Here is a 21,694-nt window from a genome sequence, read left to right on the forward strand (position 1 = left end):
CAATAAATGATGAATATTCATTTGTGAATTATTGGTCTGGCAGTGAATGTGTTTGGGATCAAAAAGGCGCCGTGAGCTGAGCAGTGACACACACACACACGGCACAGAGGAAGGCAGATAAACAGATGATGTCATGTTGTTTGAAAAGAAATATTCATAATTCTACCAAATAGTTATGGCTGTACCTCGTTTCTATTCATAAGGTTAAAGGTACATTCTGTTCCTAGAGGGCTGATGAGGGGAAAATTACCTTTTTATGGCGTATTGTAAATACTTTTGGGTTATGTGTGTGTGTGTGTTTGCATTATTTATGAAGTCTGTTTCTCACATGATGAAAGCGACTGAGGGCAGCAGCCCACGAGCTATATATTCTATACATGAAGGCTATGTGTGGGAGAGTGTGTGTGCAGTCCAAGGTAATTTCTTACTCCCGGTAAACATCCTGGATCTGGGTGTACACAGATGGCGGGAAACAATGGACTGGAACTTGACAGGGTTTTCAGTGGAGAAGCGGGGACTCTTAAAGGACAACACCAGCGTTTTACAGACCGTAGTACACAACGCGTGCACAATTGCCGCCGCGTTCAGTAGTTTTGAACGCTTTCCACCGCGCTGTTTGCTCTTTTTTTTTAATGTCACGGTATATCTGCTTTTACAGGCCTGGTCTGAGTGAGAGGTTGCCCGTTATGGATGTTTGATGAATTGACCAACGCAGTGCGAGCCAGGCCACCTCAGCATGCGGTCTGGCTGATCGGATCCCAGCACGTGGGTCCTGGCAAAAGTCTCACTGGAAGGAAAAGTGCAACCGCAGCCTTTTGATTAGAGCTATGGACAGTTATTGATTGCTAATTAATCATTTTAACAGCGAATGTCCAACGGTTTCGGCGTTTATAATTGTGAGTAATCACTAGTTTTCCTGGTGTCTATTACAGTAGACTGGATACATTTGGGTTTGGACAGTTAGTCGGATAAAACACAACATTTGAATGTGACACTTTGGGCTCCCTTTTAACCATTATGGTCTTTAAAGTTATTTTTCAGGCAGACAAGACTAATATGTTCATGTTCCAACCTCCTGAGCGTGATAACTTGCCACTTCCTCGCGTTACATTGCAGGAAAGTGAAAACCTCTGCTCATGCTTTTTGGCATTGTGTTTGGCATTTCCTCATAGTGTATATAGATAATAATCAAGAAGATACTCTCATAAATCAGCTGCAGCCCTAATCGTGATGAAAACTTTCCACTTCTATCTGATGTAACTGATTCATTAACAGTGAAAGTGTTGCAGCCATAGTTACGCTCGCGTTTGTCTCGGTTGTTGTTTTTTCGCGTGCAGGCTGCTCCGTCCTAATTAATACACAACAATAAGATGTCAAGGTGAGGCCGCGGTAGAACCATTAAAGTGACCGACCGGTTTGAAATACGGCCGGCGATGTGAGTGGTGCGAGACAGTTTCCATGCATAACAAATGCTTTCTAAATAATCCAGGCGGGACTTTGTGGTTGTTTCATTTGGCTTAATTGATTTGTTTTTGTTAGTTGTTGTTTGTTCGGGTAGTGTAGCCGGCCAGATCAGAAGTTGGGAGCACTTCTTTCCTGAATACATGTCAGTCTGAAGGTGGCTCAGCGGTGCAACTTTATGTTTGTGTGGTTCAGATTGAGAGAAACAGCGTTGTCTGTTACCAATGGGTAAAACTACAACAACACACACACAGAACGCACACAGCTGCAACTCCATCTTCTAGTATTGTTGGATTTTTTTTAATTTTTCCTCATGCACAGAAGTGGAAAATGTATCCCTATGTCTGCTGTCCTGATTTATCAATGTGCATGCAGTTAAATCATTTACAACAGAAGCTTCTATTTAACTTCAGTCGTTCGCTATTGGAACATGAACAAAAGCACCGAACGGCCTTTTCAAATGGATTCATTTGGTTGAGATGGATGCGGATTACGCATCCAGACGTTTTAGAAAGTAACGCTTCAGCATTCTCTAATAAAACATTTTAAACGTCAGATCCAGGACCGCTGAGTTATTTAGAATTCTACCCAAAATGCAATGCGCCTGTGATTTCCCAAGCTCGAACGTGAGGTCAGAAGGGGGCAGGAGGCCGACCCGGTGGTGTGCGACGGTGTGACCGACTTCATAACTCCTGCGACGTGCGTCGCGTTTCCTATTTCTTTCACTTCAACCGACGGGGTTTCACGGTGGAGACCGAGTGCTGCCTTCCCGGCGAGGACACGTTCGTGCTTTGGCATTGAGACGTATTTCATGGGAAGCGCGGATGCCGTGAACGTTAGCCGACCACAGCAAACGACTGGAGCAGAACCGAGAACCAGCGGGGTCTCTCAGAGTGACGGTGTTGGGTGAGGGACTGCAGGCCCTTGGTAACAAATACAGTATGCCAAATGATTCACAGACTGCGGGGAGTGAATGAAAGCAGCTGGAAGCATAAACACGCATTACCTTTTAACTTTTCACGTTTTTTTTTTCCCAGCAGCTTCTCCGTCACGTGTGGAGATGAGCAGCAAAGTTAGTACACAGTAGATATACAGCGAAACAGTACATTTGTGTACCTTGAGTACTAATAAAATGTTGTTTATTTGAGCCTTACTCACCATTACGATAGCTTCTATTGAAGCATGCATCTGACGACGCTTCAATGAGCTGAGATGCGATGCAGCAGGCGTGTGAACGGTCTTTATTAATGCTGTGTTCGCTGCGTCACTTGAGTAAGCGCCTGCAGAACTTTGAGGCGTGAATCCTCTGTAAAAAGTAACGATGGTTAGTGACCGCAACACGTACGGTAGCAGAAACTTAAACAATCAAGCTGAGAGGAGTAAGTAAGGATCGAGAAGCTCAGCCAGGTGTAAGTGCCGTACTAAGTTTAAAACAAGCTTCTGGGATTTACAGATATCAGAGAGCTGCCAAGACACACAAAGTGATGACTGCAGGTGTAAACGAGGTGAACGGCCGCATCACTGTAAATTCAATCAATCTTAACCTGAATGTTTTACTGGAAAACATTCATTTGATTTACATTATTCCACACATAGAAAAAAAAAATCTTTCAGCCGACACTGAAGTCCCAAATGAATAATAAATAATGAGTCCCTTCTTGATTAGTCTTAAAATTACTAATGTTTTACGCTACCTGCAAGCAACTCACAACTCAATGCAATGTCATGTATACCCCACTCTCTTGGGGTGGTACTGCTCTTCATTCCTGTATAAAGTGTTTGCAAAATCAACAAAAAAAAGATTAAAATAATAATAATTCTTTTTTTTTTGTTGATACTTTAGTCATTTGCTGCCGTCTATCATATTGGGAGGAAACCCGCTGCGGTTATTGGGCGACGCTCCGGCTGCATCCTGTGCAGCCGACTGCAGCTAAAGAGTTCGTCAAGTTCACCCCGTCATGTATGTTCTTGACACCGTCGGGATGCGGAAAGCAAAGCTGGCTACCATCAAGCGTGATGACTCGATCATAAGCACTCAGCAGGCGGAGGAGCTGTTGTTCACGAGTCATCATCACGACGGTCGGGGAAACGGCAACGCTCAGAAGCGTGATGCCGACGGCTCGTTGTGCTGCTGACGAACTTATCGACCGCACACACGCGCCAGTCAGCCAGGTTTCCCCTCGTTGCTTCGAGGTAAATCGACCGTTTGCTGTTTTTGCGTTGCGCCAAATAAAATACGGGGTCAGAGTGCAGCACTTGGGGTCGCCGGGTGCGTCATAAAAATATAGTGGAAATCTTATTTTTTTTTTGTATTATCGCCAAACATTTCATGAACCAAACAGTTGATGCATTAATCAAAGCAAATAATTGACATTTCATCTTGTGACGCTTCTTAACAACTCTTTGATTGGCGTCTGATCGGCCGAAGGCGACACAACGGTGTGCAGAAAGATTGTGACGCACGAACACCCGGACTCGTTTGCATGGGACTCACCAGGCTGCGATCAGAGCGGCCGTCGCAACAACATGCAAAGTAATGCATCAGAAGAAATGAAGAATTGGTGTCTGTGAAAGGAAAATCTGTGGTTTATTGACAAATTATAACAAGCTGTTCAAGTGACTGCGACTTTGCTAAACTGCATCGATTGTGTTGTTCTCGCCACTTACTCAAACAACCGTTGTTTTAATGAAACACGCTGCTGATTATAACTTAATGTCCCGCTGCGATTGATTAAAAACACTTCGGTGGCCAGGGAATCCACACGCATATACAATAAGCACCGGCCTTGTTTGTTTCAATTTACGACGCGTGTTTTGATGAGTCCGTCTGTTTGTGTTTGGATCCGTCGGGCAATCATTTGACTGTACTGTACAGTTTCAGCTGTTATTCAAGTCAGCGCTGAACTCAGTTTCCCAGAACCGAAGCTAATTTGTGTTTCCATTGATGTGGAGCCGAGTGCTCGCTCCTCACTGTGGCGGATGCATCTTTTCATGTGCTGCGTGTCGGCAGCATAAGGAGGGTCGAGGAGGAGAGAGGGGTGATTTGAGGTGAAATGTAAACGAGGCTAGTCAGGAGAGATTAGCGTCTTGTGAGCAGCGTGGCCCTGCGGCAGCAGCCGACACCGTGACAATGGCTGCTTGTTTCTTTGCGGTTAACCCCCGAATTTAAAACACTTTGTGTGTGTCCGTCGTTTGTGTGGGCATGTCCGTTATTTACGCTTTGTTTGTTGTATGCAGCACGGATGTGGTTTTGCACATTAAGAGACTTGAGTCCATCGATGTGTGTAGCGCTCAAGACAGATTTATTAATCTCACTCAACATCTTTTACATACCTGATTTTTGTCCACGACAGGATGGTCATATAATAATAAACCCCGCCCGTCTCTACAGTTTGCTAAACATGACCGAAATTTACATCCTTTACTGCTTTTGTCGCTGTGTACGGATTCATAGAATGGTCTTCAGTTACATTTTTCATACCGTTTAAAAGGGTTTAAACTTAAATATTTTACCAAATGCATCATGCAAGAACCCTGTAAACTCTCCCTCTTTACACGGTCGCTCCATCAGGCGGTGCAGCGTTGCCTGTTGCCGTGGTTACCCCTTCTGATGCAGCGGGGGAGGTGACGTAGCCGATGGAGAACGGGCACGAGTCCATTAAGGCAGACGGAAGAATTAGAGGAATATTAGAAACTTGAGAGACTCAATATCACGGGAGCTTTTTAATTAATGTGACGCAAATCCACAAGGACATTACCCCAAATTTAAAGTGTTGGAACAAAAATTCAATTGTTGGAACAATTGATGTATGTGTGTACATGTGTGTGTGTTACGTTGCTTTGGAGTTATGCAGCATCCACCACTGAAATCTAACGCGGAAAATATTAGTGTAGCCCACAACTTCTACTTTTTCTACAACTGTGCTGAAATCACAGGTTTAAGCACAAGAAGTAGACATGTACGCAAGAAGCTTCAAACTATTTTGTAGAGCCTCAATAAAGAATATAAATGCATCCTGTCTATAACTAAGCTACTGTTAAGGTTGCATTGGGTATTTCTCCACATGAACGATGGATTTTCTTTTGTTTAAACATCCATTTTTGTGTGTTAACCCGCTTCACGTTGTACTATATTAAACAAAATAACCATTTTTATCTATGGAGATGTCTTTGATAGTGTAGACTGTATGCTTGTGTTTTTTGTTTTTCATTTAGATATTTCAAAGTTGTGGTCAATGTTCAACTCTTTACGACACTTAAAAAAAGTGTTATCTTTGGCTTTTCTGCTTTTGTTCTGCTGAACTGTGACCACGAACCAAAGTTCATACGAGCTGTGAAGTATGTGAACCTCACCACGGACAATATGCCATATAATAAAATGCAGTTATACTATTCCTGTCTGTCGGTAACCGCTGCTATGTCGGCGATGACTGTCAACCAAACCCTTCATCGACGTGCGTAAACAGTAGTGGCGGTTTCACACTTGACACCTGCGTGTCAGGTTTTCAGAAAACTGCTGAAGTTCTTGTTCTTAAGAAATGGAAAGAAGTCACCATGTTTTTCTTCCTCTGCAGGTCAGTTAAAGCTGAAAATGAGTGCCGTAGGCGAAAACCCCCTGGAGCCTGCCACGCCGGAGTCACGGAAGAGGAAGGGCTCGCCATGTGACACGTCGGGGCAAAGGTAACGAGCAGCCGCATACCTCCTTCTGTTGCTGACGCTACCTTCACAAACATTACTTCACCAGGCAAGGAGCAGAAATACAACTCCAACGGGAATTGCCCAAGCCCAAATGCATCGTTATTAAAGTATAAATATATTAAATATATAAGTATGTTTAAGTTTACATACTTATACGTGAAATGGGAGAAAAAAGCATAGTTAGCATGCTGCTCGCCGCCGTTACGCTAATTAGCTTGTTTCTTTCTCTTTTTTTGCCTGTTTTTTTATTTGTATTTAAGTTTGTACGTGATAATATATTATTGCAAGGATATGTAATGAAACAAAAAGTAATCCTTGGCCAGTGGTTTTTTCTTTTCCTGCCAGTGCTGCTGGCTCGTAAATCCAAAAGCTCATTTTGGACACTGTGTGATTTAACTCAGCGATTGATAATGAAAATAAATCTGACCTTTGCATCTCAAAGATGATGAGACATTAGTTCCCCAAAACATTATGAGATTATATACCGATAAATAATGTGGCCATGAATTGTGAAAGATGTCAAACAGGACATTTTAGTACTTTAACTACTTTTTCCTGATTATTCTAACATACTTTTACTTTAGTAACATTTTCAATGCAGGACCTTTACTTGTAACAGAGTATTTTCTACAGCGTAGTATTAGTACTTTTACTTCAGTTCAGGATCTGAATGCTTCCTCCAGCACGCAGAGCCACGACGTGAGAAGAAGAAACAAATAAAACCCTCTGGATCTATAAAAGGCAATTGCAGAGTTTAGACCATGATTTAGGGTAAAAGTCTTTGGTTAGGTCATGTAGTGGTGAAGAATGAATGTAGTCAGTGTACTGTGTGTGTGTGTGTGTGCGCGTGTGTGTGTGACTATACAGCCCAATAGCTGATGTAAGCTGGTGTAACAGCCCAGCTAGTATTTCTCCAGCAGCTACTCGCAGCCACTGACCTGCACATTCACACAGCAGCGTCCTCCCCCTCCTCACCCCTCCTCCCTTGGTCACCACGCCTGTGTGTTCTGGCAGGCCAATGCACTGACCTACTTTTTCTGTTGTCGTCTCTCACACACACATATACACACATTCCTTTTTTCACGTTTACCACATACCTTGCTCTAACTCGTCGGTTTGAGAGTATATTATTGACTCTGGAGGAAAAGGTTACGGCTGCGCATGGACTCTGAAGACGCCCGGGTTGAAGGCAGATTTAAGTTGCCATATTTATTTTTCCTGTGGCAACTTTGTTGTTTACATATAACAGAAACAATTTACAGGTCGCTGGTTTGAAAACCGCAGCACTTCTACTGCACATTGTGACGTGACTTCAACATTTCCCAACTCTCAAACTGCTCACTGAAACCACCTGTTGTTCGAAGAAGAAGCAAACTGCCGTCATCAGAAGTTCAAATGTTTAACATTTTGCTAATTTCCGTTGACATTAAGCGGCAGCATGTCGAGATGGACTTAAACAGAAGCATCAGGACGTCAAGTCAACAACTATCATTGTTATTCATTTTTAAACTGTCAGTCATGAGCAGAAAAATAAACACAAGTCCTCAGAGCTCAAGAGGACTCGAGGTTCAACCGAGTACATTCTTTTCGTCACGTCAAGTGTTTATTGAAAGAGTCTGGTCACATGATTGTTGTGTTAACGTGCGGTCTTGCTCCGCAGCGTGGAGAAGCGGAGACGGGAGCTGGAGTGCCGCTACATCGAGGAGCTGGCTGAGCTGCTGTCATCCAACATGGGCGACATTGCCAGTCTCAGTTCCAAGCCAGACAAGTGCCACATCCTCAAGAGTACCGTGGACCAAATCCAGCAGATGAAACGGCGTGAGCAGGGTGAGAAGACGCACACACACACACACACACACACGCAAGCAAGCATGCATGCGCATCGGATGTGTACTCTGCTCTGAAGACGTTTACGTGCTTGAGATCTGCCGCGCTCCAAAGATATTCCTCACTGATGAAAGTTATTTGCCTGCAGTCTACACAAAGGTTTTCTGATTTGTGTTCTTTACCCCCGACAGAGAAAGCTCTTCTGTCTCCAGATGATGAGGTGCAGAAGAGCGACATCTCCTCCAGTAGCCAGGGGCTGGTGGAGAAAGAGGCGCTCGGGCCCATGCTGCTCGAGGTGAACAACACACACACACACACACACACACACACACTTCCCCACCACCACCACCACCACGGCTGCTGAGATAACTCAGACTCAACATTTTAATTTGTATTTTTGTCCTCCTCGTCCTCTTCATTCAGGCCCTTGACGGGTTCTTCTTCGTCGTCAACCGGGAGGGCCGCATCGTCTTTGTTTCGGAGAACGTGACGAGTTACCTCGGATACGCCCAGGGGGAGCTGATGACCTCGAGCGTGTACAGCATGCTCCATGTGGGAGACCACAATGAATTTGTTCGCAATCTGCTGCCCAAAAGCCTGGGTGAGTGAGCTCGGGGCTGTGGGTTTTAACTCCGTCTGTGTGCATCTGCCGTCCAACACTTAATATCGTGTTTTTTTTTAAAATGTGTTAATTGTTTGTCGACGTTTGGTGCCTGCAGTTTCAGTATATTCATATTCAACACAGATGAAACCCATTAAGGAAACCGGTGTTAGCAGCAAAATCCGAACACACACGGGTAATTACTTTAGATAAAGCGCAGTTGAAGAGCCATGAAGAAAGGCAGTTTGATAAACTGTGGACCGTTTAAATTGATTCAAACGCACTAGGAGAGCGTGTGTGGGTGAGATGGAGGAGCGAGTGAACAGTGACACTGGCTTTCTTCCCCGTAATGTTGTTTTATATTTTAGCTACAACCTTGAGACGCGTCTACGGTGAAAGTGGAGTGGGCCTGTGAGGGATCGTGTGAGGACAGTAGATAAAGGAGTGCAGTAGGCGACAAGGCTGAGCGGTTGTATTTTCTGAACTTGTAATCTCTTTTAATGTTGCACCAGTCGCTACAGCTCTTCTTTCTTCTCTAAGAGGAGATTTTTAAAAACCCACTCTCTAAGAGAAACGAGATACAAATAACAGTTGAGCCACCTCAGTGACACGCACAGATTACTCTTTCAGGAGAGTCCTTCGGCCCATCTGGGTGGGATTTCCGGGCGCGATAACAACTCGAAAAGACACATTTTCACGGGCAAAATAAGTAACATCTTCATAATATTGTGTTTAACTTCTACAAATCTGTTGCATTCAGTTTGATCCAGGAGCGATTACTCAGTCAACACAACGGGCACCTTCCTGCAGCCTTGGCAAGAAAAGAAAGAAAGAAAAACATCCGAATATGAGACAAGAGATTTAGCAGGAACTGTGTCGGCGAGGGCTCAGTGGGCCTTTACACTGCTACAGGTTTCCTTTCACAAAAGCCCTTTGTGAGCATTGTTCAGGCCAGAGGTTTCGCCTAAGACACTATTTTCACAGACCGGCCTTCGCGGTGTGGGTGATAATGTGATGTAAGGAATATGACGTAATAAAATGTGCAGAAAATTACAATCCAACATTACAACATTACATTACGGTCTCTTCTCGGGTTGATGGGCGACAACGACACCCGAGGCGAGTTCTTTATGTCCAATCTACTACGTAACTTAAACCTTTCGTCCAGTTTCCTGTTTAACTTAAAACCTGCTTCACAAAGGCAAGATGTTGAAATGGAAACATGTTTTCAGAGCGTTTCGACAATCTCAGGATATTATGCTTTGATTTTTAATCCAGAACCACAGTTAAAATAGTTGAAATATACTTTTAAGTGTCATGTTTGGGGTAACGTATCATGTGACCTGTTGACATGTGTCAAGAGGCTCAGACGCACAGACGGATGTATCCGGTCATTTTTCAAAATACAAGATTTTTCCGACCTTGAATTGTTTTTCTCAACATTTTATTTCATTCATTCTGTCTTTCTGGTGGTTGAGTTTAGACGCTCCACGCTTTACCATGTGCTGTGTCTGTGAGTCCTACAGGGCTTTTGTAAAGGTGTGCACCGATAAGTATACCGTTTGAATTGATGGGAAGATTATATCGTCCTAAAAATGTTGTGAAACGGACCGCAGGACCCAGAAAGATTTTAGTGCGACCCAAATTGTTGATGGCAGAAGAGGAGTTCCTAACTTCTTCTTTTAAATCGAGGATGAGGCAAAAGTGTTTTAAAACTTGACCTGACAGTTATCTTGTCTACTTGATTTATATAAAGGTATCACATTAAGTAGTTCATTGTGTTTCTAAAAACATACAATACCTATGCATCCTTCCTCATGAAGCATTTACAAAGCTTTTGTTTGTGTGCCTGAAGTCAGCGTATTAAAACGTAATCCACAGGGTCGCTTCAACATATCCCGAGGGGATGTATTTCTTTTCTCGACTGATTACAACAGTAAATTCTCATTGATTCTCAACTCTGGCGTTTGTTGTCCGTCCTGTCCAGTAAACGGCGCGCAGTGGCCACAGGAGCCCGGCCGGAGGAACAGCCACACCTTCAACTGTCGCATGCTGAAGAGGCCGCCGGACGAGCTGGACTCCGAAAACCCGGAGGCTCAGCAGCAATATGAGATCATGCAGTGTTTCACCGTGTCCCAACCACGCACCATGCAGGAGGAGGGAGAGGGTACATGCACACACACACACACTGAGTACACACGCACACACTGAGTACACACACACACACTGAGTACACACACACACACACACTGAGTACACACAGTGTGCTCAGGTTTAAGATTGTACAGTAATTCAAACCTATATCAATACAGTGGATTTAAGCCAGGGAAGCTGATTATAATAATGTATGCTGTTTGCTCTTGTTTCACCTTTCTTTCTGAAAAGCCTTTTATTAGACAGAACATATAGATTTATATTTATGTGTGTGTCTGTGTGTGTGAATATATATATATATATATATATATATATATATATATATATATATATATATACATACATCCTTTTTACAAGGATGTTAAACTATTTTTTTTTTTGTTCCACTAACTGACCAGTTGGCTATTTTCATATTTTTTGGGGGAGTCGTTGGTGCAATGGCCTTGATACGAATGATGTAGTTCCTGCATTGCAGATTTACTGTCTGCAAGCTCTGCCTGCTTTCATTTATTTCATTTACGGCTCTTTGTAGCGTCGTTCGACTAGAATGATCTTATTATTAGATATTATAATAAGTTATTAATATTTTGTTTGACAGGTTGTCCTGCTTGTATCTGAGAGGGATATTGTATAAAAGTATACATTCAGTATTTTGCGTGAATAAGGGGTTGAATCATGCCAGCTTGACTTAAAGGGATAACTGGTGTTTACAAGAGGGGTTACATGAGGTACTTATCCATAGTCTTCCTTTTTAGACATCACATTTTCTTCTTTTTTTTGTTTGTGGCAGTAACACACACACACACACACACAACTCACCACGTGTCGTTTTCTTTGCTCAGACCTGCAGAGCTGCCTGATCTGTATTGCCTGTCGGATACCGCGCGCCCAGCCTTTCAGCACCGAGTCGTTCATCACGAAGCAAGACCCCACCGGTGAGGATCCAGGGATAATGTGTTGTCATTGTGCAGAACAGGGTTACACAACGAGCCGTAGTTGTAGCCCTTTTGTGGAACAAGAAAACATGACAAAATAAAAGTGCCTCAAAAAAAAAAGTGCCTTACCGTAGTACATTTCTTTGAACTTGCATCAGAAAGGACAAAAACAGCAGCGACCAAACAATGATCTGAGATTATAGCCACACATTAAAAGTTCTGCTTCAGGGAATAACTGCTCATCACCGTTTGACGGGTCGAGCACCAAACACAGAGTCCACCTCCTCTCGTCCCGGGCTACGGCAAATGTTGAATTTTGTGTCGACCAACAGTGTAGACTGACCGTGTGTGTGTGTGTGTGTGTGTGTGTGTGTGCGCGGTGCTCTCCTCCAGGGAAGATCATCTCCATAGAAACGAGCGCTTTGCGGGCGACCGGCCGGCCCGGCTGGGAGGACCTGGTCAGGAAGTGCATCTACGCTTTCTTTCAGACGCAGGGCAAAGAGCCCTCCCACGCCAAGAAGCTGCTGCATGAGGGTGAGTAGCCGCGATTGATTGTTCAGCCTCACTCCTGGAAATCATTGACCGGCTCGGTGCCAGCTTTGCCATGGTTACCAGAGTTTCAGCTGCTACAGTGCGAACGGATCACATCTGTCCTGGTCAACCTGACCGCTATAAGCGGATGGTTACTGGATACAAAAACAGCTTCACTACCTGCTGGCCGGCTCTTAGTTCCTCTACCTTTCCCCTCACTTCGGGCTCTAGTTGCGTGAGGCCGAGCCGGTTTTGGGCCAGCTATGTCACGGCAGCGGGAGTGGCGCACGCAGATAATAAGTCGTGCCCTTTTGCCAGGGCGCCAGGTGGTTCATCTGCATGCCCAACCTGCGCTGCGGTGGCATGGATCCAGTTGAGGATCAGCATAGTTTCTGAGGGCCTTGCCTAACCAGGCATTATCATACCGTACCATCCCATTTGGTGAGGGCGGCTTCAAGCACCTTCTGTTTCCTGCTGGATTCCTACGTGCAGGAATCACAGCTGGAAAGTAGAGACGACGTATCACGGGGGGAAAAACAAAGCAACCAAGTTATTTCTTGTAGATTTTAAATGTTTTCCTGTATGTTGTCATGTATGAAAAGACCCCAAATGAACACTGTGAGAGGGACTACTTGATTGTTTTACTTTTGCAAACTATTTCAACTGCATTCTTCGAGGAATTATCCTGTCCCAAGCGTTTTGATCCACGTAAGCCGCTAATCACCGTAACCATGATCACTATAAGCGGTTTCCTCTGTACTTCCAAACCATTTTAAAATGGTGAATGAAAGCCGACCAGCCAGCGTCGGCGCTGTGACAGCATCGATGTCCTTTGTTCTGCAGCTATTGCATGTTTACATCATGCCAAACCAAAGTTGACAACGCGAAAAGAACAAAGAAAACTACAAGAGATGAGAGCAATCTAATCCCTGCGTTTGTCTCTTTCTCTCGTCCCGTGTGTGTGTGTGTGTGTGTGTGTGTGTGTGTGTGTTTCCCCATCAGTGATGACCCACGGCACCGCCATCAGCCCGCTGTACCATTTCACGCTAAGTGATGGCACTCCGCTCAGCGCTCAGACCCGCTGCAAGTTCTGCTGCCCCCCCAACCCTGACGTTCAGCCTTTCATTATGGGCATTCACACTATTGACAGGTACGATGCCTTTTTTTGTCGCACTCTATGCTCGAGCACATGGTCACCTCCGGTCACAGTTGCCCTTTCTTTTCTTCCAGGGAACACAACACTGCTAGCTCTCAGGAAAACACTAACCCCAGCCTTCCACCGACCCCTGGCAGCCTTGCCCAAACTTCCTCCCGCTTCCCTTCCCTTCCTCCCGGCAGCAACTGGACCCAAGGCTCAGGCCTCTCCACCTCGGGCCTTCACCCCAACAACACCAACACCTCCCCCCACGGACATAATCCAGCCACACCCACAGGCTACCTGACCCCCAATCGGACCTGTCCCCAGCAGGTCAACAGCCCCTCTCCTTTGAGCAGCCCAGTCACAGCAACCCCTACTACCTCTTTTATGTCACCCAGGGTGCCGCGAGGCAGCCCTGGGTCCGTCGGAAGCCCCCGGGTACCGGCGAACCCCTTCTCTCCTTCCACACCGGGCCTCCACTCCCCCGCCGGGGAACTAAGTAGTGGAGGCAGCCTCAACAGGCAGCAGTCCGCCGGTGATGGTTGTAGCGGCGCCAACGGTGGGTCGACGGGGTCCTTCTCCCTGTCCTCTCCTGCCCTTCAGAGACAAGCCAGTACGCCCACCGGCCCCTCTACTCGGCCTCCATCTTCAAAACCGCCAGAGGGAGGAGAAGGAGGGGGAGAGGACTCTGTTAAAGCCCCTCTTCCTTCTGCCTCTCAGCCGGGTAACCCCAGAGTCAATCAGCTCTTGGAAAGCATTGGGACAAGAGTTGAAACTAACAACAGAATCCACTGCACCGCATCACCTCATCCTCCTAACCCTCATCCTGCCCCTCAGTGCCCTGCCTCTCACAGTACTCTCACGGAGCGGCATAAGATCCTGCACCGGCTGCTCCAGGACACCAGTCCTAACGATTCCTGCTCCCTCGCGGAGGATGGACTGAACAAAAACGACGTTGCGGTCAAGAGGGAGCTGCCAGCCAATCCGGCTCTGACCGCAGCGCCGCCCAAGTCCAGCTCCAGAGAACCGCAGGACCATCAACTGCTCCGTTTTCTCCTGGACACAGACGAAAAGGTGACCATTTAAACGTGCCCTTTGCCTTCCTTGATTTGTATGTATTTCGGGATTATTTTCAGTCTGTAAAAATCCACAATTTAAAAAAAAAAAAAATCTGTCCATGGCACATTGTGTTCGCCTTGATCTAAGTGAGTAAAGCATCTATTATTGACTTAATAAATAATACGTCCCCATAGGTGTCCGCCCTGTGAATTCCATATTATTTGTCTTCAAGAGTCATCATGATGCCATTACAGCTACTAACCGAAAAGCAATGTGTTTTCAAAGGACTTGGGGGACCTGCCACCTCCATCTGCTCTCACCCTGCAGACAGTGAGGGTGAAAGTGGAGAAGAGAGCCAGTATGGACGGAGTGGTCTGTACTGGGTCCACTGTTGCATCCAAACCGGCGGGACTGTGCAGCATCTCGGCGTACATCAGCCCCAAAGCAAGCCCCGCCACAGAGAACCGGCGAGACAGCCGCAGGGACAGCCGAGACTCCACGGTACAGTCCTATGACAAGCAATTAACCTGCCACAGCGGCGTTGTACTCTTTGCGTGAGGTTGAACATGCATTTAGCAGACGTTTGTGGTCAACCGCCAGCTAATGGCGCTCGTCAGACAGCCATGACGGCCAAATCACAACAATAATGGCCTACTGATCTAAATCAGCATCACGAGGCGTCACAGTTGTTGTTTACACAGACGCTCCGATAAAGAATACTTGATGTCAAGTGTTGGGATTTTTTTCTGTTGAGCCTTTTTCCTGCTTTTTGCAGTTGCCTTGCAGCCACTGTAAATCATGTTAAATGTGTATTTTCTTGGACTTTGTCTCGACTGTAGGCTCAGCTACCAGCTGCAGCCTTTGAAGCTCACTGGCCTCTGACCTTTTGTCTCGGCCCCATCTCTCTGTCACTGATCGTCTGCCACCCATTCTTTTTTCATTCTTTACCCGTTCACGCCATTCATTCTTCCGTCCTGTCTTTTTCCTCATCGCTATCCCTTTTTTTTTTATCTGTTTCTACTCCGCTCTCCATTTCCCGCCCTCAGATGTCTGGTGGCCCTGTTGACATGGACCCTATCAGCCAGCTGCTGCCTGGCCCGAGAGGCCCGAGTGGGGCCAAACAGAGCAGTGAGGATTCAACAACCCCTGGAGGAGGCCCCCAACTCCACTCTCCAGCCTCTCAGACCCCGGCTCAGCTCCATTCCCCCTTGCCTCCGCTCCATTCCCCCCTGCCTCAGCTCCATTCCCCCCTGCCTTATCTCCAGTCCCCTCTGTCCCAGCCTCAGTCTCTTCCCCATTTGCAATCGCCGTCACCCCAGCGCCACTCCCCTTCTCCCCAGCTCAAACTGCAGTCCCCCTCTCAGCTCCAGCCCGGCGAGCCCAGCACTCCCCGCAATGTAAATGTGAAGAGAGAGCCTTCCGGCACTCCTAACAGAGGTAAAGTTTCAACTTAGCAGGAAGGGGGAGGGTGGTCATGCAGAAGAGGGAATAATAATAAACTACCTCCACACAACCTATGGACAATGGTACGCAAGACTATTGGGACCAGGCAAATGGGTGAAGAACTAGAAGAGACAGATTTGTTGTATTTTGCATATCAAGAAAAAAAGGAGTTTCAAAATATTTAATGGTCATTTAAAAAAAATGATTGTACTCAAAATTTTGATTTTTTTTTAATGTAAATCCTCTTTTGTGTTATCGTTAGTAGTGTAGCAGTGTCCCAGAAAGCTTCCTTTATTCATTTGTTTACCTACACATTGTTAGTCGCTGTGCCCCCTAGTGGCTATTGAAGGCATTGCGATGTGCAGCAGGTCAGAGAGTTGGAGTCTGTGTATTAATGTTATGTTTGTGCATCATTGTTTTTTTAAATGTGTTTTCCCTAATTTTGCATGTGCATGTGTTTGTTTCCCAGGACTTAGTGATGGTGGCCCACCCTCCGGCTGCACCCTCCAGAGTCCGTCACCCTTTGATTTCTGCAGCCCCCCCACTCCAAGCCAGCCCCAAAACCAGGGACAGGGAGACCCCTTCCAGACCCTCAAGGACAGCAGCCTCTTCCCAGAGGCAGAAGTCATCAACCCTTTCAGTTCAAGCACTGGTATGCATCGTACAGCACCTGTACACAAACAGTCGCAGTTAGTCATAGAAAATGTGTGAGAAGTGTTCAGGAAAATGACCACTGTGGGAGAAACCCTGTCAGGTAGAAACTTCACACTAAACCTTCAGTCGGAGTAAAGCATTGTAGAGCTGACTAGGTTTCCCTGCTCCTCCATAAATGACGGCACGAAACAGCCCCATTGGGTGTGCTCAGACTGTATTCTGCTGCATATATGACCCCACACATGATATAACTTTACAGTATGCTGGAGAAGAGAACTGCGTAAGTAAATTGAAAAAAAAATGGCATCAAAAGCTGGGTTTTAAGCCCAGGGTAAATTCCTTTTTGAGTATAGCAAAGTGCTGAATACTGTAAATGCATATAATTAGGAATTGTTAAATCTAGTTATTTTCGATCTTTTTTTTTCAATGGTAATGATTGCAATAAAACTGTGTTCAATTCTCATTCAGGCCTATCCAAGATGGATGTGGGAGACTCTCCGTTCCAGCCTCTGTCTCTGTCGGACACCTTAACCTTTGATGGTCTTGGAACACCTTTACAAGCTCCCTTGGCATCGCCACAAGAGTGAGCATTACCTCTCTCAACACCCGTTTGTCATTTACAGGGCTCTCTGGCGGATGTCTTGCATTCAAAGTTCTGTTGAGGTTTTCAAATGAGGCTTTGAAAGTTTGTCATCATAATTATAGAAAGGTAATTTATGGTTGTCTTTGATTGCTGCTGGACCGCTGCATTAATACACGGGCGTGCCTTCCTTTGTGTGCGGCAAGCAGGAAAGAAAACGCAGTGCAACCTGTTTTTGAAAAGGTTAAATGCCAACGGATGTGGTTTGAAGAAAAATAATCGTAGGATGAAAACAAAGTGAATTTTGAAGACCATTACATCTTTAAAAAAAACATATATTTTTGAACTTATAGAGTTAACAACACTCTATTAACACGAGTCAGAAAGAATCTCATGCAGCAGTGATGCACGCTGAGGTTTTTTAAATACCTGCACCCAGCCGACCTGTTATGACAGCCAATCTGCAAAAGTGTGCGTTATTCAACAACCCAAACCGACCTACAGAACACTAACTTCATGTGTTACATTGGCACAATTGTTTCTGTACGTTATTGATAACTTACTCGGAACGCTGCTGTGTCACTTTCTGAGCTGCCTGAAGCTGTGATATTTTCCACCTCTGGTATCTAATTCTACAAATTCTGACACCACTGGTGTCGTCCAAAGATTGGGAGACAGCAGTAGTTTAGCTCGAATCGACTGCAACTTTGCAGAAATACCGGATGTAAATGCGATAAATAGATATGCCAAAGAAAGAGCTGCAGAGCATTTCAAATGTTCAAACTTCATAAATGAAGCTTTGAACAGCCCTTCTCTGAAGAAAACTGTCGAAAACACTGCAGTGTGGTGCAGGTGCTGATGTGCAGTGTCTCTCTGTGTGAGCAGGCAGTGTGTGCCGTGTACGCTGGATGAAGTGCTGGGCCCTCCGACCACACCTGAGGGCCGGAACGATGAGAAGGCTCTGTTGGAGCAGCTGGTCTCCTTCCTCAGTGGGACCGACGAGAGCGAGCTGGCTGAGCTGGATAAGGCCCTGGGGATTGACAAACTGGTGCAGGCAAGTGTGTGTAATTACAGATGTTGATACTTGGGAGAGCTGCGCGGCAGATGTGCACGAGGTATATGGAGTGTAGTGAGCGTAAGTGCAGTTAGGAAAGGCCACTCCATATTCAATGTGATGATGAGTGAATCATCATTGAGCTGCTGGACCGCATTCAAGTCCCACAGTGTATTGACACAGCTTTACTCTGCTGCTGCTGCTCTGACCGCATACGTCCAGCCTTTATTGTAGCTTCTGATTACAGCCTGTTCACAATGTATACATCTTAAACTACAGGGAGGGAGAGGGCAGGAGGGCCGCCGGCAAGTCTCATTTACATAGAAGCAACAGAAATGACACAAATCAATAATTCAGCACGTAGTTTTCCCTGCTCCTAGTTACATTAGACGTTCATTCAATAGACAGTTCTTTAATACTTCTTTTTCATTTGCATCTGCCTCATCCCAGGGTGGCTGTTTTGACCCACCGGCCCAAAACCCAGCATCCATGGACCCCAAGCCCCCCACGTACCCGCCCCAATTTACATCAGCCGTGCAAGCTCAGTTTCCCGCGGAGCTGGCCACGCTGGTGGGGCAACAGGGTCTCGGGTTTGGAGCACCCCGGGGGGCTTTCCCCGGCGGGACGACGGGCGTCGGGCTGAGGCCGGGCATGCCGCGACCGCAGGGGATTGGCGCTCAGCTCAGACTGCCACCCAACCAGCTGCGCCGGCAGCTGCAGCAGAGGGTGCAGGGCCCTCAGCAGGTGAGGACACGCAGGTGGTGGTTTGTCGTTACGACTTTGTCACATTGGTGGGAGAAGATGTTGCTGCTCGTGTCGCTTTTGCAGCGTCTCTCGGGTGTCACCACTGTGCTAAGAGACGTATGTCTCGCGAGGTGTTATTTGTTCACACGATTAAAGGGCTGCTCACGAAACCGTAATGTACAATCGAGCAGCAAATGAGAGAAAGCAACACTCTTCAGTTGTTTTCCTGCCTTCTTTGAGATTCTACGCCCACTTCACTTGAGAGATGCAATACTCATCGGGCAGATTCTCGTCTGATTGGCAACAACCAAAATATCAGTACAACAGCAAGTGAATTATAACACTATTATGATGAGTTCAAATGTAATCTTGTTAATTGTATTTTTTTGGCAAAAAACATTAATGAATATAATTTGGAGACAAAAAAAAGCGTAAATCACAATCCTCTACTCGTTTCCTTCCTGGCTGTGATGTGTAATGAACAGCACAAAGTCCTGACTTCAGCTTCCAGTGTTCTTTATATCATGATAATTCTTCTGATTTAATTTTCTAAATATTGATAAAAAATGCTCTTAAGAGAACTCCCCACTTCCCTTTTCTTCATCATCACAAATGTTCAACTCATCTCCGTCGCCGTCTTCTTTTCCCCGCCCTCCCATCTCTCTCCTTGTCACCTCCTTGCTCCTCATCCTTCAACACCTTTCTGACCTCTGCTTGTTCTTCTCTCTCTGTGTCCCTGCGTCTCAGCTCCAGAACAGGATGGCGGGCATTAATCCGTTTCCAGGAGGAGCCCAGCTCGTGAACATGGGGCTCCGTCAGGGGGTTCAGCAACCTCAAATGCCGTCACAGGTGAGTCGCAGCGAATGAATCTCGCCTCTTCCCCGACCGCCGCTGATTTTCTGCAGAGCCGGAAAGACGACAAAATATTTGTTTCACCAGCAGAGGGTTTCAGTAAAAAAAAAAAAGAAGCCTCAAGTTAGCGACCGCCTGGTGCATTTTAGTAGATAAAGAGTCAGATATACCTACTTTACTACTAGTGAATGGATGAAGAATGAATATTCATGACTCGGTATTGACCGTGTGGTCAGAAACACGACTCAACTGAACGCTAATGTTGTTTCACATCAGCCAGATGTGCAGCGCCATGCCAATAGAAATGTGTTCATTTTGTGTTTACAGCTTGTTCTGCTGCCCCGAGTGGCCAAAAATCAGTGAATCTCAGTTAGAAGGTGCAAGTCGCTTCATTTAAACGCAGCTAGTTGGCAACTAAATTACCATTTCTTCGACGACTGCAATTTAGTGGAGAAAAAAACTATTTAAATACACTTTTCTTTCTGTGTTTAACGCAACAGCTTTGAATAGGGATGATATGACATTTTTATTTTGCTTTCTTGTTCCATTTCTGCGTTACTGAGTTGGTGTTACACAGGCTTGCATGTATTGTCCTCTGTGCACATGCCACCTCTTGAAGTTCTCCGTAACATGCTCTTCTGCGTCATGTGTCCCGGCAGCCTCCGCTGAATGCCCAGATGCTGGCCCAGCGTAAGAGGGAACTCTACAGCATCCAGCACCGCCAGCGCCAGCTTTTCCAGCAGAACGCCCTGCTGACGAGACAGAACATCGCGGGTTCTCCGACCGGGGCCGCGGGGCCCACCGGAGCACCCAGGGTCCCGAAGGTTCCACCATCGACGCCTCAAACACAGCAGCGGTTCAACTTCCCGCCAGGGTACAACCCTTTGACGGGAAAATCCCCTACCTCACCCGGTCACTTCAGCCCCATGGCCGGGGGCCTTCTGGACAACAAACTGCCCGGCAGAGTTCCTCTGAGTAACCAGACGCTGATGGGCGGCGTGCAGGGTCAGTTCAGCAGCACCGTGAACGCCACATTGCCGCAGGGCCTGTTTCAGCAGTTCGGAGGGTCTGGTGAGTTCTAGGAAACGCGCTTCACCAGACCAGAGAACCCGCTACGTTTTATTAGTGTCGCGCGATGCACCGATACCAGCGTTCAAACGGGTGCTACGCCCCATAATATCAGTACCACACGGAGTGTAAGAGCCTCGAGGTGCATCCGAGGGGGTGTCGAACCACAGCTTGGTCCAAAGATTAACTCTATTAAGAAGTACTTATGACCAGCAAAGCAGTTTCTTTTACACAAAAAAAGTCCAAATTGCCAAAATGTGTCTTAATATTTGATCTCAAAATTGAAACGTGATGTAACTGACACGACTTATTTGCTTTTCCCCTTTTCAAAGCTATCTCCCAGCAGGACCCATCTTTCCCTCCGGAGATGAGCCCAGCCAGCCCGTTGTTGTCACCTCAAAACTCCACCTCCCAGAGTCCTTTGCTCCAGCAAGCGCCAGCCCCTGGCTACCAGCCACCAGAAATGAAGAGCTGGCAACAGACCGGCGCGGGAAGCAACAGGTTCGGACGTGCACACGGCTTAAAATCCCCCGTTGACGAATGTAAACGAGACGCGCGTCCTCGTGATAACGCGCCGCCTTCTCTCTTCTCTCACAGCCTCTTCAGTCAGTCAGGACAGAGTGCGGCGCAGCCGTTTGGCCCGCAGGGGGTTTACAACAACATGAGCATCACCGTCTCCATGGCCGGGGGCTCGGGTAGTGTCGGCTCGTTATCTCCCATGGGGCAGCCGGTCGGCATGAGCAACAGTAACCTCAGCAACGTCAGTTCGGTGTGCAGCGACCAGCAGGTGAGTGACCTCAAAGCTCCGGGTCTCGATCGTCTTGATGGGTTTCTGTCCGGTGTTTTCTTTGCATTTAGAACAAACGAGCAGCAACCTTTTTGTTGCTTCCGACAG

The 21,694-nt window shown here is 46.4% G+C and overlaps 1 protein-coding gene across 2 annotated transcripts in view; it reads left to right on the forward strand.

Annotated features, from left to right (window-relative positions):
• The window catches only part of ncoa1 (nuclear receptor coactivator 1), a 43,447-nt gene that overhangs the window by 14,150 nt on the left and 7,603 nt on the right, over positions 1 to 21,694 (forward strand). Inside the window, exons 3-21 of one of the 2 annotated variants that reach the window (XM_068576571.1) lie at positions 6,036 to 6,141; positions 7,820 to 7,986; positions 8,178 to 8,281; positions 8,410 to 8,587; positions 10,575 to 10,754; positions 11,584 to 11,676; positions 12,070 to 12,210; positions 13,210 to 13,357; positions 13,438 to 14,419; positions 14,690 to 14,905; positions 15,451 to 15,841; positions 16,317 to 16,499; positions 16,970 to 17,084; positions 17,967 to 18,135; positions 18,586 to 18,879; positions 19,627 to 19,728; positions 20,391 to 20,802; positions 21,132 to 21,300; positions 21,397 to 21,586. In XM_068576571.1, coding sequence (XP_068432672.1) covers positions 6,053 to 6,141; positions 7,820 to 7,986; positions 8,178 to 8,281; positions 8,410 to 8,587; positions 10,575 to 10,754; positions 11,584 to 11,676; positions 12,070 to 12,210; positions 13,210 to 13,357; positions 13,438 to 14,419; positions 14,690 to 14,905; positions 15,451 to 15,841; positions 16,317 to 16,499; positions 16,970 to 17,084; positions 17,967 to 18,135; positions 18,586 to 18,879; positions 19,627 to 19,728; positions 20,391 to 20,802; positions 21,132 to 21,300; positions 21,397 to 21,586 — 4,323 coding nt within the window. In that variant the 5' untranslated portion in view covers positions 6,036 to 6,052. The remainder of the gene's footprint in view (positions 1 to 6,035; positions 6,142 to 7,819; positions 7,987 to 8,177; positions 8,282 to 8,409; positions 8,588 to 10,574; positions 10,755 to 11,583; positions 11,677 to 12,069; positions 12,211 to 13,209; positions 13,358 to 13,437; positions 14,420 to 14,689; positions 14,906 to 15,450; positions 15,842 to 16,316; positions 16,500 to 16,969; positions 17,085 to 17,966; positions 18,136 to 18,585; positions 18,880 to 19,626; positions 19,729 to 20,390; positions 20,803 to 21,131; positions 21,301 to 21,396; positions 21,587 to 21,694) is intronic. The other variant, XM_068576572.1, reaches the window with a different exon arrangement.

This window comes from Clinocottus analis, unplaced genomic scaffold (genome assembly GCF_023055335.1).
Source record: "Clinocottus analis isolate CAN_PGR_092001 unplaced genomic scaffold, fCliAna1.0.p SCAF_15, whole genome shotgun sequence".
Classification (NCBI taxonomy): domain Eukaryota; kingdom Metazoa; phylum Chordata; class Actinopteri; order Perciformes; family Cottidae; genus Clinocottus; species Clinocottus analis.